Source organism: Misgurnus anguillicaudatus, chromosome 4 (genome assembly GCF_027580225.2).
Source record: "Misgurnus anguillicaudatus chromosome 4, ASM2758022v2, whole genome shotgun sequence".
Taxonomy (NCBI): Eukaryota; Metazoa; Chordata; class Actinopteri; order Cypriniformes; family Cobitidae; genus Misgurnus; species Misgurnus anguillicaudatus.
The window spans coordinates 11,175,096-11,194,143 of NC_073340.2; the positions used below are offsets into that span (position 1 = coordinate 11,175,096).

Consider the following 19,048-nt stretch of genomic DNA (forward strand, 5'->3'; position numbering starts at 1 on the left):
ATTTTATGAAGGACTTTTGTCAAGAGATCAAATTCAGAACAATGATCAAAACAATTCATCCGTAGATGCTTTAGTGTTTTATAAGTTGGGTAAGAGTGCCACCTAGTGGATAATAGCAGAAATATGGATTGCAATAAAAACTCGTCATTGGCAGGGAAGCGTTTTCTCCTAATTGACGGATAACCCTTTCCCCACCATTGACGAGTTAATTATTCAATATTTCCTATAGGGATGCACCGATATGGAAAATTTGGCCGATACCGATAAACGATAACTCTTTATATTTCGGGGCCGATAACCGATATATAGAGGCCGATAAATATTCATACTAATTTCACAATGAAAAACTCCCAGACCGCGGACATCTTGTCTTTGCGCTAGACTAGCATACTCTTCTTAAGCCTGCAACACGTGTCATCTTCGTGCTATGTCACAGAAAGCACCAATCAAAACTCCACATGGCCAGCAATGAGCAAGTGAAGCGGTTCAACAAACCAAAATAATCCATCATTTATCAGCTTTCATTTATCTGCCTAATTTTGCTATCAGTCCGATAACCGATAATATTAAAAATAAGCAGTTATCGTGCATCCCTAATTTCCAACCCAAACTATGTCTCAGTAACTTTTATTTTTTAAGAAAATACTATCATACTCTGAGGGATATCCTCGGCCCGAAACACTTTGAGGTTGAGCGTGACCCATCTGACAGCGACACCAGCGGGCAACAGCAAGTTACTTTCCACGTCGTCTTTATCGTTGTCCTGTTCCTTCTTCTCCAGCTGCCAGAAACAAATAAAAACTACAAATGCATCTACAAATCCAGTTTCACATAACACTGTCATTTTTCCTATTTCATCCAAAGGCCCAAAGAACATTCAAGTCAGTTTTCAGCGTTCCCAAAATCGGGAATTGAATCAGGAACCTGACTTTGATGTTGACAGCTCTACCAGCTAAGCTACAGGAGCTATTCTACTATAGCAAACTATAGAAAAGGGAGACATCCCATTGATCCTACACATTTCACAAATACTGTATGTAAATGCACTCAATGAAATGAGATGAGAAGAACGTACCGGTGGTTCATCTCCTGCTCCCAAGACAAACATGCTGACTTTGAGATAACCCTTGGCTCCTGAGCTCGAGTCATCCGGGTCACTCAGAAGAACCCATTTCTTCATGATACAGTGAGCTGATGAGAAACATTCAACCATCAGTATCACCACAGGTTAAATGGTTCACATACTGTGTGACTATGAGAAAATTACCTGGTTCATCATAGATGTAGCCAATATCAAGCTGGAAACAAATAACAGGTTATTTCAGAAAATTGTGTTACTTTATGATTCTGACATTAAAAATAGAAATAAAGACTCTTAGGATTTCACTGAAGTACCTTGAATTCTCCCAAAAGACTGTCTGCTCTAAAAGACGATGCGTTATATATCTGTAGATATGAAGAAACAACACACACAGATCAAATACTTGCTTAGTAAAATTCAGGGTACTTAAATCTGACCACAACACGCTACTAGGGCAGGGGTGTCAAACAAAACCTTACAAATTATTTTACTTATGGGGCCCACGAGAGCTTACAAATGATTTTATTGTTAAAAGTTTTATTTTTGCAGGGTATTTCCTGCATTGATTTTTTTAGTGGCCGCCAAAATTATTTTTTGTCCGCCAAGGCCTTTTTTGATAATTTAATGTTATTAAAGAGTGATAATGTTGATGATGGCCTCACGCGCAGGCAGTCCCCAAACTAAGCACAGTATCTGCTCTTACGCTCTCTCTCGCATGCTCATGTGCTAATTCCTTAAAAACAGATACAGAATGGCTGCGTCCGAAAACTTAGGCAGTGACTTGTTGCCTCGCTGCCTCGTGAGGCAATGACTTTGGTGGCACGAAGGTGAATGTATATAGAGAGTGCCTTTGTAATAACTAGTGCTGTGATGGATCGCAGTTAAAGCACAACGCGCGGTTCGGCCCGCATGGGATTCGCAGATTAATATGCCAATTTAAATAGGGAAAGTTTATCATTTGCACGTGTTTCTAAGGCTGGCAAATGTTAACATTCAAGTGAGCGCTAAAGTGAGCAGATTTCTGTACGCACATGCGGTTTAATGTGTCCGGTCCAACTCCAGTCAGACGTAATCAAAGATCAGAACTACTTACCGGTATGTGTAAACTATAGAGAGAGTTGCGCTACTGTGTCTCATACTGTAGTCCATTAATACATTTGCTGAATAGAGCAATGAAAAACAACTTAACGTTTTTATGTGAAGCGACTGTTTATGCTGTATCTTCTTTCTGATGCGCCATTTGGAATTCGCCCTCCGTCTGTGTGTGAGCCTGCGTTTAAGTGCCCTCAGTAGAGCATACACAGAGAAATGCGTTTCAAAAAGTAAGCCAACTTAAAATCTTTCTGTTCTTGACAGGGCACATACACACAAAATGATCTCACAGTATTCTTTTCTAAAAAAAAACATTTGTTTATGTCTTAAGTGAATTATAGTCAGAAACCTTCTGTGCTCATTTGTTCTTAAAGAGACAGTAACCTCAATTAACCTACTTAAGTCTGTGTCATTAATGTTAATCAAACAACCCAAGACAAAGAGAAAATCACTTCTGTCGCTCTAAAATAAAAATAATAATAATAATAATAATAATAATAATAATATTTAATTCATACAATAAAGACAGTGTTATTATTCATTTAATTGCATTTCTGTACCTTATGCTAATTTTAGACCTTACTTAATGATTTTTCCCACCCTTTATTTTGCTGATTCGAAAAATGATCCGATCCTACACAAACGTTTTGCAATGTCCATCTGGGATTAGCACACAATGCGTCAATTTCTACTAATGTTTGATTCACAAACTAATGACTCATTTGAACCGATTCATTTTAAAGGAAAACACCACGGTTTTTCGATGTTTTGCTGTGTTCTTGCCTCGACTTAGACAAGTTAATACATACCAATTTTTTTTCAATGCATGGACTTAATCTTTGTACAGCGCCTCGTGAATGTGTTAGCATTTAGCCTAGCCCCATTCATTCCTTAGGATCCAAACAGGGATGAATTGAGAAGCCACCAAACACTTCCATGTTTTCCCTATTTAAAGACTGTTACATGAGTAGTTAAATTCATCCCTGTTTGTAAATATTGTAAAACAGTGGCGTTTTCCTTCAAAGAAAGTTTGAAACTATAGATCTGTACAACACTGAACTCATGAGACGTCTGTCAATCAGTCACTGAAAGCAAGGTAAAAAAAATCACACTTTTTTGCAAAGAGAATGACAGTATCTGTGTCAAAGATAATATTAAAGGTGGAATACTTAGAATTTTTACCACTAGATGGCGCAAAAACACAATAACATCAAATGGTGTTGTTTAATGACGCTCTGAAGCAGCGTGGAATTATGGGATTTGTAGTCTTTAACTCAACCGCTGATGGCCATCAATCAGACGGAAATGAGAAATCACGTAGACGGAAACGAGAAATCACGTTGACTGATAAGGTAATCCAGTCTTATAAATGTTGCGTTTGATGACATCGTTTATTTCATTATGTAAGTTTATATGTGATGTTCAAAACAAAATTGTTAGTCATATTGATATTACAGTATTAGTCCAAATTCGATGGTTAACACAGCACAGAATTAGGTTTTCAACTTACAATCTACAATGATTTTTCACATAATGTATTGAAAGTACAAATCTTATTGTGAAGTGTCTTAAAATGACCATTTATATTGCTGTACAATACCTCTTGATGTGCATATCGTCTGCGGGTCTACACACTAATTGTGTGATCAATATAATAGCATACGTTTTTTGAAGGGTTACGAATCAAAACAACTCACTCATCGCGTAAAACACAAGCAGGATCAGAACTTCTGTCTAGTTAAATGTTGTCGTGAAGCTCTCTCCATCCAGATAATGCAACACCAAATTGATCCTTGTTCTTTCTCTCGTTTTGTTCCAAACTCTTCTTGGGTCGTTTGGTTGGGCCGTACGCTTACGGGAGCTGTCTTTACTGACACAACCAGCGGCAGACGGTAAAGAGTAATCCATAAGTCCATAAGCAAGCGCGTAGCCCGACAGGCGCTAACGCATACTTCCGCATTAGTCCACGACACTGGCTGCGTCCAGAGAAAGGCTTTCGGACGCACTTCAAAGGCAGAGTGTTTGAAATAAACAGAGAGTGCCTTTGTGATAACTAATCACATATTTGAAAACTACAATACTAATTTCTCGCTAGAAATGCAATTAAAATGTGTAAAAAGTGAAAATATACCCTTTATTTACACTAAATTTGTGCTCCAGTCGCTTCCTTGGCCGCCATTTCATTTTTTGGAGCTCGACCACTGTTGTGATGTGGTTTACGTCAGTAAAGGCGGTGACAAAGGGTCACATGGATATTAACATCATTGACAGGAGACTGCACTGCCCCGTGTCAATGTTTTGAATGGAAATTTTCTCACGATTTACAAGTAGTTGGAAACATTACAGATATTGATAGTAATCAGCTGGACAAAATATATAACACCAGCCTAGTGGTTTTTGGACATTTTACTGCAAATATCTTACAAATTGCACCTTTAAAAATATAAAATATAATATAAATATAATAACTATTTAAAAATCTGGAATCAGGGTACAAAAATCTGTCCAAAGGAGGTCTTTAGCAACACATAATACTAATAATTTATGGTAGGAACCGTACAAAATATCTTCATGGAACATAATCTTTACTTAATGATTTTTGGTATAAAAGAAAAATTGATAATTTGACCCATACATTGTTGCCTATTGCTAAATTTACCCATGCAACTGATTATGACTGATTTTGTGATCCAGGGTCACATGACGACATCAGAAAGAAACATTTTTCTTAAAATATGTCTATAATAGAAAATATAAATATTTGAAAAGGTTTTTATCTTACCCGCAAACTTATCTGCTCATCAAACAAATCCGAGGGCAACATCTTGACATTATAAAAAAATAGCTGTAAAGAGAAATATGTACAAAATTTTTGCATTGGTTTTAAGTAATTAGCCACATAAAACCCATATGAAATGGTAGATGACAAATACTTTCAATTTAAATGCAAATGTGTATATCTGGTAAAAGATTTTTTGTCATAAATACATAAGCATATAGACTGTCTCAAGCAAAAGCCAGAAAACTATTTTTACATAAGCAACTTTGCTATACCTCATCAAAGTACGGGTTATTTCCTTTCCTTATCCTGGTCCTGTGGGTTTCTGAACACACAAACACTTTCACCACAGGTTTGATGTTATTTCCAGGCAACTGACGTCCCTCGATCACCCGCACACGGACCTTAACATGGCAAAAAAAAAGACATTATTAAAAAACTAAAAGCAATATCCCAACTAACAATTTTTGGTTCTCAAAATGTTCCTCTAACATTTACAAATCATTATTTTTCAAGGTTTGTTTTTGGTTATACAAGAAAAGTTCTTTTTTGTTATTAAAAGATTATCCTAACCTTACTTTAACATTACACTAACGGTTCTTTAACAATGTTACGCTAACAATTTTTCAAACCAAAAACTAACATTCTGTTAATGTTTCCCTAACAATTTTGGAGTGTACTGGTGAAGAGTGGAGCCGAGAGGAGTGCGCGCACATCAGTTAGATAACCATTAGAGAAGATTAATTATAAGTTTATTTTATTTTTATAAAATAACCACCCTTCAACGTTATTATTTGGTTCTCAACAAATAAACACAAGGAAAACAAAAACCGTTAGGGGAACGTTATTTGTTTGCTGGGATAAAACATACACATTCAATAAAAGATACATAACTGAATTGTAGTTGTACTTGTAATCACAAATAAGTTGCTTTACCTGAAAATCCTGAGGTTTATTGGGCAAATTGTGACGCTTCCTGGTCCGAACCTTAAATCCCTGTCCAGACTCACCAGATGTGATGCCTCTCCCGCCCCCATCAGTGGCGTCTGCATCTCCTGCCTCACCACCCGCTGCCCGAAACATTCACACAATAAAGCATCACTCACATTTTATTCTCAAACACATCAAACATGGCAGACATGTAATCAATATATCCAAAGGTAAACTTGAATCAATTACAAACTGATCCTCACAGATTTTGTCTTACTTTATATGCATTTCTTTTATTTGTTTCATTGATATTTGTTGTTTATATTTCAACTGCCTTTCAAACTAATAATTATTTTATAATGGAGAGTGGCTACTACATGGATATCAACAGCGATAACCTAATCATTGTTTTAATTAGATTTTCAAAAGACAGTCGGACTTTAAAAAATGAAGAAACAAACCAAACATTTGATGTGTATGAGCAAACATCACTCAGCTCACCTGTGTTCCCGCCTCCATCCGGTTGATCAAGTGGGTTTGGTCCTGAATTGGCAGGTGGATCGTAGCCTATCACCATATTGATGTTCGCCTACATACAGATCATTATAATAATTAAGCTTGACTCTACATCTAACGTGTTAATATTGACAGAGATGCTATCATCACGAGAGAAGTTGACAAAATGTTATCAGATGTTACAGTCCAATTAAAGATGACGAAGATATTTTGTTAACGTTTGAATACATCCTTTATCTACAGTTTAGCTCATCCACATCCTGTCTACTAACTCATCCCAACAGTCTGAATATGACCAGATAACTTTGCACAACTTCTGTTAATATAAGAGCACAGATACTCTCCTCTCATCTATAATAGATTGATCAGATGCCTCTTCCAGTATAGTTTTTTGGTCAGTTCTGGTTCTGGCTACCTGAGACATTTGTAGGCTTAATATTTCCCCTAAAGATGTAAACACTGTAACTGCAATAAAGCAACCAATGACATTAATCCTCATCCTTTACCAACCATGTGAGCAACACATATAAATGATAATAATAAAAACTGGTAGATACAAGCATAATCAAATTAAATTGACACATTAAAGGGAGAGTTCACACAAAGATTTGGTCTTCATTTACCCTTAAGTTGTTCTAGACCTGTCAGAAATTATTTTTCCTGATGAACACAAATTAAGATATTCTGATAAATGTTGCTAATCACACAGCCGATTGACTTCCATAGTAAGATAAACAAATACGATGGAATTCAAGGGATACCGTCAACCTGTTTATCAAAATATCTTCTTCATCATTTATAACAATACTTATATAGTATTTATTTTTCCTACTATGGAAGTAAATATATATATATATATATGAGACATTTGCAGGTTTGTTCTTTTCAAATAATAACCGCTCCAAAGTAATAACGCATAGCCGGTACTACTTGTATGATTAAAATCGCTCCGCGCCAATAAAGATTACTGTTTGGCGCCATCTTGTTACAAACACTGGACAACCACAATTAACAATGGAAAATTTTGACATTAATTTTAACATGTACGGAAAAAACTAAACATTTAAACAGTGGATAGAAGAACGAACAACGACAAGACACAGAGAGCTTACTGAGACTGAACTTGACAAAATAGAGCATGACAGCTACGAAGCCAACACACACAAAAATAAAAACAGAATGGGCATTAAAACTTCTCAAAGACTGGCTAAAAGAGAAAAAAATGGAGACAGACAAGTATGAAGCAGAGGATCTTAATAAGGTATTACGATCATTTTATGCATCTGTGCAAAGTTTCGCGGAAGGATAAAAATGTTAATTTAAAACAAATATGCCAATAAAATGTTTCAAATTCATATTCATGTCCAGTTTTTTTTCTTATGTGGCAAGTAGCCGTGTAATAAGCGGGATAATGTAGAGGCAGCCTGTAGTTTTCGCGAAATAAGCCCCTTCAGTGTGATACAAGACCCTCCGCTTCGCGTCGGGCCCTGATCACACTGTCGGGGCTTATTTCCCGATATCTACCGGCTGCCTCTACATTATCCCTTACATATATATATTTATATATATTATATGACAGAACAAAGAAACTCATACAGGTTTAGAACAACATAAGGGTGAGAAAATTACAAAATTGTTATTTTTGGGTAACTAAATATGTTCAATAATAACACAAGGACGTTATTATCAAATTCTGCAAAAATCTTTTCAGTTTTTTCTCAAGTTTTTCTGTATTATTATATTTTCACACTCACTCCTATGTTCTTTCCACTTTCGTCCAGCAGAGGTAAGTTTTTCACCGGGAGAGATTTTACTTGACCACCAGCAAGATCTTTCAGAGAAACTTTTGCAGACCCAATGAACCTAAAACAAATGTATATTTTAAAAAGTTTGTCTGATATACATGTTACTGTAAAACATAACTGAGTCTCACCTAGCAAACTCTGTGTAGGTTTTGACATTTAAAAGTAATTTTATTTGCATAATGATTTTCACAACACATATTTTATAGTTTTTAAAGTGGCTAGGACTCTCATTCTGGTGTAATAACCTAAACAATCAGGAGGCGCAAATAATATTACGCAGCAGCCGAAAATGGTCCCCTTAGTAACTTTCAATGCCAGGGGACTATTTTCGGGTAGTGCGTAATATCATTGCACCTCCTGCAGCCATGTTACAGCAGCAAAGTCCTTGATTATTACGCCAGAATGAGAGTATAGTTCCTAGCCATATCTGCCTAGAAAATCACAACTTATAGTTTTCCGTCTGTCTTAGAATACGATATAACTACAGAAGAGTCAAGTTTTAAAGGGATAGTTCGGCCAAAAATGATATTCAACCCATGATTTACTCACCCCGAAGCCGTCTGAGATGCATATGTCCAGCATTTTTCAGACGAAGACATTTTCATTTATTTTAGAAAATGTTTTAGATCTTTCAGTTAATCAAATGTGAAGTTATGGGGTCCACATCCTTCAAGTCCAAAAAATGCATCTATCCTTCACAAAATAAATCCAAACGGCTCTACGATGATAAACAAAGGCCTTCTGAGGGTAATGCGTGCCGTTTTGTTGTAGAAATATCCACATTTAAAAACTTTATAAGCGAAAATAACTTGCTTCCGGTAATGCCAGCATCTTAATCGCGTCCGCATTCAGGATGAGAGCAGTTAACGGAGGTTTCTCTGCTGCTGCTCTGTGCCCCCGCCCTCCGAATTTGTCATATGTCACTAAGGCGGTGCTTCTCAAATAGTGGGACGGGACCCCCAGGGGGGGCTCGAAGCGACACCAGGGGTGGGGGGCGCAAGACCCCGGGGGAAAATACTTTTTCAGGAAGTGATTTTTTTGCACTGTCACGCTGATAAGCCACTTATTTTTTAATTAATATTTATTGATTATATTTAATTTTTCAGTATCAAATGGTCAAAAAATATTATACTTTAAATAAGGATTGTTTTTTTTTCAGGCAAATTGATGCATTTTAAGTCTTTTTTGTTACAGACTAAAAAACAATGTTAATAAAGTTATTCTTTGTTGTAAGTTGATCGATATTTCTATTTTTGTGTTTTCTTTAATGTTAATAAGGATACAATGTTTTGCAGATGTGTCATTTTATAGACAAATTATACTATTTACAGTCGCGGCGGAGAGTTGGGGGGCGCAAAATGTTTACTTCTTCCTAGGGGGGGCGTGACAGAAAATAATTGAGAAGCACTGCACTAAGGAAATAGATGGCGGCGCTACCAGAAGCAAGTTACCTTCGTCCACAAAGCTTCAAATATGGACACTTCTACAACAACACCGCGCGGACTACCCCCAGAAGACCCCCGTCCATCATCCTGGGGAAGGATACATGCACATTTCTCGGACTTGAAGGACGTGGACCCCGTAACTTTACCGTTTAGCAGCTGAAAGATCTAAAACATTTTCTAAAATAACTGAAAATGTGTTTGTCTGAAAAATGACTGACATATGCATTTTGGACGACTTTGGGGTGAGTAAATCATGGGTTTAATATCATTTTTGGCCGAACTATCCCTTTAAATAGGAAAATATCCAAACTCTTTGGTCATTTTTAAGCGCAATGCTAATGGTCTAATCAGATTCAATGGATTATGCTAAGCTATGCTAAAAGTGGTAACCCAGAGATCGGCCGAATGGATTCCAAAAATGTAAGAATCAAATAATTAACTCTAGGTGAGCTGGAAAATGAGCATATTTTCAAAAAAAGTTGAGTGTTCCATTAAGAAACCAAACTGCATATTCTTTATTTTCTCATTCCTGTTGATCAAAACAATGATCAGGTATTAGGACATCATGTCATTTTCAAAATTAATGCCTAAAAAAAAACTATACCACTTCACGAGGAACTCAACATCTGAACTTTTTTTTTACTCTGTGAGATCAGAAAAGGGATCTCCATCTCCTCCAAAAGCAAATAACACCACCCAAATTACACCAATGTGATTGCACACAGCAGATCAACAGCTCCTTTACTCTGGCCAGGTGATGAAATATTACCTAGATGACCATGTGATCACAAAAGCCACACAGTTGTTTTACATAACACTTCTACTGTATGAACATATTCAAACACGAACATGTTCACATTTAAGAAGTGGATATAGGTGTTACACTTTCACATTAATGACATTAAAAGCATAAAATTTAAACACTGCATTACTAATACATGTGCAAAATTCATTTCTGTGTTAACTTATACACCGAGCCGTCAAATCCACATAAGCAATGAGAAATATAAAACCAATGCATTTACACAAGCCTACTGTATATAAAAACAACAATATTTATATAGCAACATTCCTACAAATAAATGTACATACCTTGAAAGTAGGTTAAGAAATGTTAATGACAAAGCAAATATTTGAAGCAAAAGCAACCACACCCTCAAACATTTCACATCATTCCTTTTTTAAACCGTTTTCTTACAACCGTATATAGTCATTATAAGGATGATTAATATTTCATAACCTCAATATCTGTACTTTAACAAACACATGATAGTATTTCAATTGGCATAATAAGCAGTGCAGTGTTACACCGCCGGCCTTACAGGAGCAGTCACTGGACTCTTAGATCAGTGCCGTGTTGCTCCCACTTTCCCATCACTACTACTCACAATGATGCTTTTGTTATAAACAGAAAATATGTGTGTAAACAACATGAGCCACCACGACTTCACTTCTGTTTGTGAATCTAAAACTAATCCTGGAACAATACTGTTGTGACATTTCCCAAACCATGAACTTCCTGTAAAATTAAAGGGAAATAATTGATTGATAAGAACGATATAACACTCTCATCCAGCCTCGTGTCTAATCATCTTCCTTCAATTAAACACTTGGGAATACTATTCCAGGATGGACCAGGATGTTGATCCAGGAAGATGTCATTTTTAGCAATTCACTCAGTGTCCCATGGTCACAGCAACAAAACTGGTGAAAGACAGCGAAACTAAAGACCATATCTGTTAGCTTTTAAAAACATATGCAAATGACTAAAACCATTTCCCTTCAGGTAAATAAACTATTAATGACTCATCATGCACTTCAAATTTTGGTCCAATCAAATTCTCTCTCATCACCTTTATGTTTCTTTAATGGTTAATCCAGTAGTATGTGTAGGGGGGCAGTATTTTACAACTGAGATGGTAATGAACCATGGTGGTTAAAGAATGTGTGTGTGTGGACCAAGGCTTTTAACCGGTTCACTGAACAAAAACTAGAAACTTTTGATATTTTGCAAAGGAACAGAAACGAAACCAGAAACTTTCAAAAACTATGTTCCGGAACAGAATCGTTTATTTAAAATAATGGTAATCGGTTAATACCTTAATATCGGTTAATACTCATGGGAGAAATGAGAAGCTTGCCACCAGCAAGTAGCCTACTCAAGCCCAAGTCTTTAATTCTCAATCATAAGAGGTAATCATGTAGCCTACTAAGTATCTCAAGATGTTTGTTTTTTTAAAGGTGCAGTGTGTAATTTTTAGAAGGATCTTGACAGAAATGCAAAATAGTATACAAAACTATATTAACAGGGGTGTATAAAGACCTTTTTATAATGAACCGTTATGTTTTTATTACCTTAGAATGAGACGTTTTCATCTACATACACGAGGGTCCCTTTACGTGGAAGTTGCCATTTTGTGACGCCATGTTTCTACAGAAGCCCTTAACGGACAAACTTTTGACTAATTTGTCTCCACCGATGACATGTATTTCCGGTGGCTGCTACCGTAGATACTCTACGGGTTTCAAAAGGAGGGGTGAGCAGTGGACTGAGTCATTGGTTGCAATTCGCAACCTCACCACTAGATGCTGCTAAAATCTACACACTGCACCTTTAATACTAATTAATGGTGTAATGGTTCGCAGTTGATCCGTAATCCGTACAGATCACGACCCACAGTTCTGCTCGTTTGCGATTCGCGGATTAATACGCAAATTTAAATAGGGTGAAAGTTGATCAATTGCATGTGTTTCAAAGGCTTGCAAATGTTAACACTTAAGTGATTTTAAACAATTTAACCGCAAAAGGCGCTGAAGTGAATTTTCTGTACGCACAGATGCACATGCGTTTCAATGCGTCCGGTCCAACTCCAATCAAACGTGATCATCCCTTCAAAGATCAGAACTCTTGATGTATAAACTTGAGAGAGAGTTGCGCTACTGTGTCTCATACTGTAGTCCATTAAAATACATTTGGTGAATAAAGTACTGAAAAACAACGTAATTTTCACTTTATGTGGAGCGACTGTTTATGCTGCATCTTCTTCCAGAAGCGCCGTTTGGAATACGTCCTCCGTCTCTGTGTGTGAGCGTGTTTAAGTGCACTCAACAAATGTAGGCATGTCAGAATTACAGTTAAGCTGCTTCGGTATTTTACACTTAAAGTCCTGTTTTCAGATTGTTTATGATGAAATAGAACGGTTTAACTGAAATTTGGACATATGATGCTGTCCTGAGAATTTTCGGGTGTCTGTTCTACCACCCCCCACCCCCACAACGGCTGCACAGGTGCACCAGAACAATCCTTCCTAAAATGCATTAAACTTTCGTTTTCAAAGACGTGAAACTCAGGGGTCAGGGGTGTTCACTGATATGCTCACACAAAAATCGCCAACAGGTTTATCGTAGTTTTTGTCCAACTCCATTGACTTGTATTAGATGTGCTGTGAGGTACGGTATTACTCTGCGGCGGGAACATTGTTTCTATTCTTGCAATTGGAAAAGGTGGATTATCACCACCAACTGGGCTGGAGTGTCTATTATTTAAGCTCTCAACGGAAGAATGTACGGGTGTGAGGCGTTTGGAAAAATAGGTCCACAAGTTTACAACGAATGCTAAAACACCTGTTGGAAAGCATCTTTTGCAGCAATTTTTGTCTAAATTTCAGTCAAAACCGTTTTAGTTCTTCATAAACAATCTGAAAACAGGGCTTCAGGTGTAAAATACCAAACTTGTCCTTGTTCGATGACAAGATAAAGACTTAAATTATTAGTCTACATAATTTTCCTTAAGTTTAAAGTCCTAATGATCAGCCTACTTATTTTTATGTCCCACAGCTGACATAATTAACTGCTTCAGGAACGTCAATGTTAGGGTTGAACCGAAAAAAAAAAAAAAAAAACGGAAACGTTAAAATACCGTTTTCTGTTCGGAACAAACCAATTGGGAAAAAATCTGGTTCAAAGCCCTGGTGTGGACGCATACGAGTGCATACAAATACAGATGAAAATTAGACAATACTGGCTAAATCTGGTGCATTTTACATATCTATGTATTATTAATGTGCACTGTCCCTGATTAAATACACAATAAAAAAACAAAACAAATACGAGTGTGTGCGCACACTGATGCATAAAGCCTTATATATAAATGCATGCATTTATTTTGAAATACAAAAATTTAAATGCTCTGATATTCGTTTCCTAACAAAGATGTGTTCACACTTCACAAGCACCAACTTTTTTCCAGCTGGTGGGTGCTCGTCACAACGCCAAGCAATACTTTGGAGTAATTGGAAAAGAAGTCTTGCAAGTAATGCACTAACTCTGAATCTGCTGGCCATTTACATTCACACAATCTTGACGACATCTCCCTGGGCAAGATTGTACTTTATATTTTTCATAGTTTGTAAAGTGCAGACTACTGCGGGACGCACTTCTCTACCGCAATGGGGCTGCACCACCGTGGTGTTGTGGTGGTCATGACAACTGGCAAAAGCCTAACAGCTATTGACTTTTTTTTTAAAGATATGACCCTACATCTAACAATCTAACCCTACATTTACACATAAATCTGAAGTTGCACTTGAAATAACACTGAGATTTATGGGAAATGTGTAAGCTTTTCCTCATTGAGCAATCAGGGTGTTTTATATTTACTCTGCACAGACCCACAGGTTAACTACCACTTATGTGCAATCCTGCACCTTCAGTACACGACTAATCCTCATTCAACACAAATACAGAGTAGATCAACAGCTGTAAACAAAGACATACGTCCGTGACGTTAAAAGACCGAGCTGTACGTTTCGATTAGAGGAACAGAAGAAACACGTCAGACTGGGTCAGAACCATCATTTTCCATTGTATATATTCCCTACAATGATTTTGCCTTAAAGAGCGCCTTTGGTCCAATTCACAATTTTACATTTCCTTTGGTGTGCAAGTGTGTATTAGTACATGTTAACCATATGCAAAAGGTACAAACCCCAAAGTAAACGATGACACGAGTTATCGTCTCCAACGTGAATCTCTTTTCTTGGACTACAACAAACACACGCATTGTAGGCAACAGTTTACTTCTTGGAATTGGTGATGTAGACAAGACCGCTCTACCACTGACCTATAGGAGCACTTGTAATTAAAGAGCACCTATTTTATTGCTAAAAAACATTATTTTGTGTATTTGGTGTAATACATTGTGTTTGCGTGATTTATTGTTAAAAACACATTATTTTCCACATACCGTACATTTTTGTAGCTCCAGATTTCACTCTCTTCCTGAAACACACAGATCTGAAAAGCTCCGTGTCTCTGATTGGCCAGCTAATCGGTACGTTGTGATTGGTCTGAATACCTCTGACGTCAGCCGGAAATGTGACGTTCCTTACCCTGTTTGAAAGATTCGCTCAAAATGCAATGCTAACAGGAGTTAACTTACAGGCTGTGAGTTCGAAGCAGGAGGAATAATGATAATGTCGGTCTTGTCTACATCATCAATCCCAGGAAGTAAACTGTTGCCTACAATCCGTGTGTTTGTTGTAGTCCAAGAAAAGTTGGAGACGATAACTCGTGTCATCGTTTACTTTGGGGTTTGTATCTTTTGCATATTAAGTTAACATGTACTAATACACACACCAAAGCAAATGTAAAACCCTGAATCGGACAATAGGTGCCCTTAAATCCTTGAATGTTTTCCTCAAAAAACTTAATTTCTTCTCGACTGAACAAAGAAAGACATAAACATGTTGGATGACACATGGGGGTAAGTAAATTATCAGGATTTTTTATGAAAGCGGAGTAATCCTTTAATTTAAATGCATATAATATGTTGACAAAATAATAAGCACCCACAATGCCCTCATGTTGATAAAATAACCCTCTGAAAAGGATCTCCTGAAGGTAAATGTGCAAAAAAAGTCTGCACATGTCTAAAACAGGCACAAGATATGAGCAACTATATTTGCATGAATGTAAATTTCAGTGGGAGTTCTGTGTCATTTTGTATTCAGAGGAAAACTCCTCAAATGCAAATCAGAGTCCAATCTGTTGATAAAGCAGTGTAAGATCCATCATTAATGCCCCTTTATCTCTGTTCACGTCATTACATCTACAAGAAAAGCATTTCAACAAGCAGCTAACAATCCTTTATTCATCCAGTAATGTCAAGCAAATGCCTCCGTTTCAACCCTCATTGCATTGCAGAACAAGCCTGAACAGAGCAGAGAGGGTGTGTGAACCGTAGGGTACGACACTGTTAAACTAATAATATCAACATACAGCAGACGGACTTAACTGTGACTTCATCAAGACACAAATCTAACAGACAATAGTCGAGTTAAGTCAAGTCTGAATATACAAATGCAAAACTCTGCAACTTCCTCAGCAACATGTTTTAAATGTGGTTAGTTGACACACAACGCATCCACCAACCTTACTGACATCAAGATTATAAGCTAAAGTGCATATGAATAGACAAGCACCCAATATATCTAGGGTGATGTATCAGGTACATTCATTTTCATTCATCCTTTTACATTACAAAACATACAGTGTGACCACAAATGGGTGATTACACTCACCTAAAGGATTATTAGTAACACCATACTAATACTGTGTGTCACCTTCAGAACTGGCTTAATTCTGCGTGGCGTTGATTCAACAAGGTGCTGAAAGCATTCTTTAGAAATGTTGGCCCATATTGATAGGATAGCATCTTGCAGTTGATGGAGATTTGTGGGATGCACATCCAGGACACAAAGCTCCCGTTCCACCACATCCCAAAGATGCCCTATTGGGTTGAGACCCGGTGACTGTGGGGGCCATTTTAGTACAAGAAAACCAATTTGAAATGATTCGAGCTTTGTGACATGGTGCATTATCCTGCTGGAAGTAGCCATCAGAGGATGGGAACATGGTGGTCATAAAGGGATGGACATGATCAGAAACAATGCTCAGGTATGCCGTGGCATTTAAACGATGCCCAATTGGCATCAAGGGGCCTAAAGTGTGCCAAGAAACCTCCCACACCATTACACCACCACCACCAGCCTGCACAGTGGTAACAAGACATGATGGATCCATGTTCTCATTCTGTTTATGCCAAATTCTGACTCTACCATCTGAATGTCTCAACAGAAATCGAGGCTCATCACACCAGGCAACATTTTTCCAGTTTTCAACTGTCGAATTTTGTTGACCTCGTGCAAATTGTAACCTCTTTTTCCTATTTGTAGTGGAGATGAGTGGTACCCGGTGGGGTCTTCTGCTGTTGTAGCCCATCCGCCTTAAGGTTGTGCGTGTTGTTGCTTCACAAATGCTTTGCTGCATACCTCGGTTGTAACGAGTGTTTATTTCAGTCAAAGTTGCTCTTCTATTAGCTTGAATCAGTCGACCCATTCTCCCATGACCTCTAGCATCAACAAGTCATTTTCGCCCACAGGACTGCCGCACACTGGATGTTTTTCCCTTTTCACATCATTCTTCGTAAACCATAGAAATGGTTGTGCGTGAAAATCCCAGTAACTGAGCAGATTGTGAAATACTCAGACCGGCTCGTCTGGCACCAACAACCATGCCACGCTCAAAACTGCTTAATTCACCTTTCTTTCCCATTCTGACATTCAGTTTGGAGTTCAGGAGATTGTCTTGACCAGGACCACACCCCTAAATGCATTGAAGCAGCTGCCATGTGATTGGTTGATGATAATTGCGTTAATGAGAAATTGAACAGGTGTTCCTAATAATCCTTTAGGGGAGTGTATATAAATACAGGTACATATGGTGTCCAAGTCATTATTTTTAACCTTTTTCAAATTGTTATATTTTTATTATTTATCTATCTTGGTAAAAGAGTTTGACAGTAACAGAGCAAATGATGATTTTCACACTTTTTAGAGAAAATATTATATTGTTATGGCTTGTCTCATCTTGTGATCCACGGCAATGAGTACCAAATTATTAAAATAATAAAAATAAAAAGCAGAAAAACAATATCTAATGCACTTGCAATTATATAATCACCCAGATATTTATAGTGATAAACAATAAGGTATGGACATAATATTTCATACAGGATGTGACACGTCTCTAAAGGAATTTCAAGCTATTATATGTATTGTACAAAACTGTAGGTCTTGTTTATCTAAAAAAGCCTTGACAGCAGCTTGATAAGGTTTAGTTTCTCTAGTAGTCATACAACTTATTTGATAAAGGTGGGAGCTGTTTGTCCTGAACTGGTTAATTTAGTTGACACAGGACTGTGAGCAGTTAAGCAACACTTACTTGTCCTTGCCAAGAGTCTCGAAGTCTTTTACGATCACATCAATGTAAGATGATGAATCAAGAGGAGCACCTTTTAAATCAAACTCTAGCGTCTGAGGAGACAAAAGAAATATAAGATTTAAAACAGTGCAGGGATGTTATACAACTATGAGATGCGTATGCAAAACAAGCATGATTAAAGTCAAATGCCACATCATCTCCTAAAATACAGTATCTGCTTTCACATATACACAACTTATACAATAAACTGCTTTTTCTATGACTAGTGATGATGATGGTGGTGAAGTGTTTTAAACGCTTTATGAACTATTTTCAACATGCATGAAACTCAATGGATCTCTTCTTACCTCATTCCACACCGGATTCAATTCATTACTAATGGACTTTGTTTTCTTTTTCTCGTCTATAATAAATAAAAATTGCTTAGAATTTTAATTTATCTGTTGATAGGAAACACACGAGCAGCTGATAATAAACATGATCTTACCTTTAAACACTACAGATGTGATGGGATCTGGACTGCCGAGCTTCTTTTTAGGCAGACCCGCCGCAGATTCAACCGCAACACGCAGCATGATGGTGTTTTAAATGGTGTTAAAATAAGTGTACTGGTAGTTTACACTTCATACTGATGTGTGCTTGTGAGCTTCAGAGGAGATTGTGTGCTCACTGCGGTCCTCTCGCACTTTCGGGCAGTTTAGGTGTGTGCCACCTTATTCTGGGTTGCGCAGATTGATCGGCATATGACATCAAAGTGCCGCGAGAGCTGTGCTTTCGAATTGCTCTCGCGATACTTACATATCATACGCCGTTCGATCTGCACAGCGACGCATGATGTCACACACCTTTGTAAAGGGTGTGGACCTCAGACTGCCTACCTGCTCAATTTATTCTTGTTTGCGGAAGTGATGCGCACCGTATTTACTTTAAATGTTAAAATATTTTTGATTGCGTTGTTGTTTCAAACGCAATCTTTGTTTGTCCCGAATGCAAAACGTGCCTTGATCTGGTCAGTACCAACTCAATTTTAAAGTTTAAAATATTAACCAAAGGCGCCCCCTAGCTCTTAATTGCACACATTACACATATAAAGAAGATGGATGGATGAATATAAAGA

At 37.4% G+C, this 19,048-nt stretch overlaps 1 protein-coding gene across 3 annotated transcripts in view; it reads right to left on the reverse strand.

Annotated features, from left to right (window-relative positions):
* The window catches only part of myof (myoferlin), a 56,331-nt gene extending 37,701 nt beyond the window's left edge, over positions 1-18,630 (reverse strand). For 2 of the 3 annotated variants that reach the window (XM_055176078.2, XM_055176077.2), the window contains exons 1-12: positions 18,419-18,630; positions 18,279-18,334; positions 17,932-18,023; positions 8,153-8,261; positions 6,384-6,471; positions 5,889-6,022; positions 5,228-5,356; positions 4,956-5,018; positions 1,396-1,446; positions 1,268-1,298; positions 1,076-1,191; positions 655-781 (exon numbers count right to left, since the gene is read on the reverse strand). In XM_055176078.2, coding sequence (XP_055032053.2) covers positions 655-781; positions 1,076-1,191; positions 1,268-1,298; positions 1,396-1,446; positions 4,956-5,018; positions 5,228-5,356; positions 5,889-6,022; positions 6,384-6,471; positions 8,153-8,261; positions 17,932-18,023; positions 18,279-18,334; positions 18,419-18,506 — 1,084 coding nt within the window. In that variant the 5' untranslated portion in view covers positions 18,507-18,630. Of the gene's footprint in view, positions 1-654; positions 782-1,075; positions 1,192-1,267; positions 1,299-1,395; positions 1,447-4,955; positions 5,019-5,227; positions 5,357-5,888; positions 6,023-6,383; positions 6,472-8,152; positions 8,262-17,931; positions 18,024-18,278; positions 18,335-18,418 lie in introns of those variants that run through there. The other variant, XM_073866676.1, reaches the window with a different exon arrangement.
* Between the last annotated feature and the right edge of the window lie 418 nt (positions 18,631-19,048).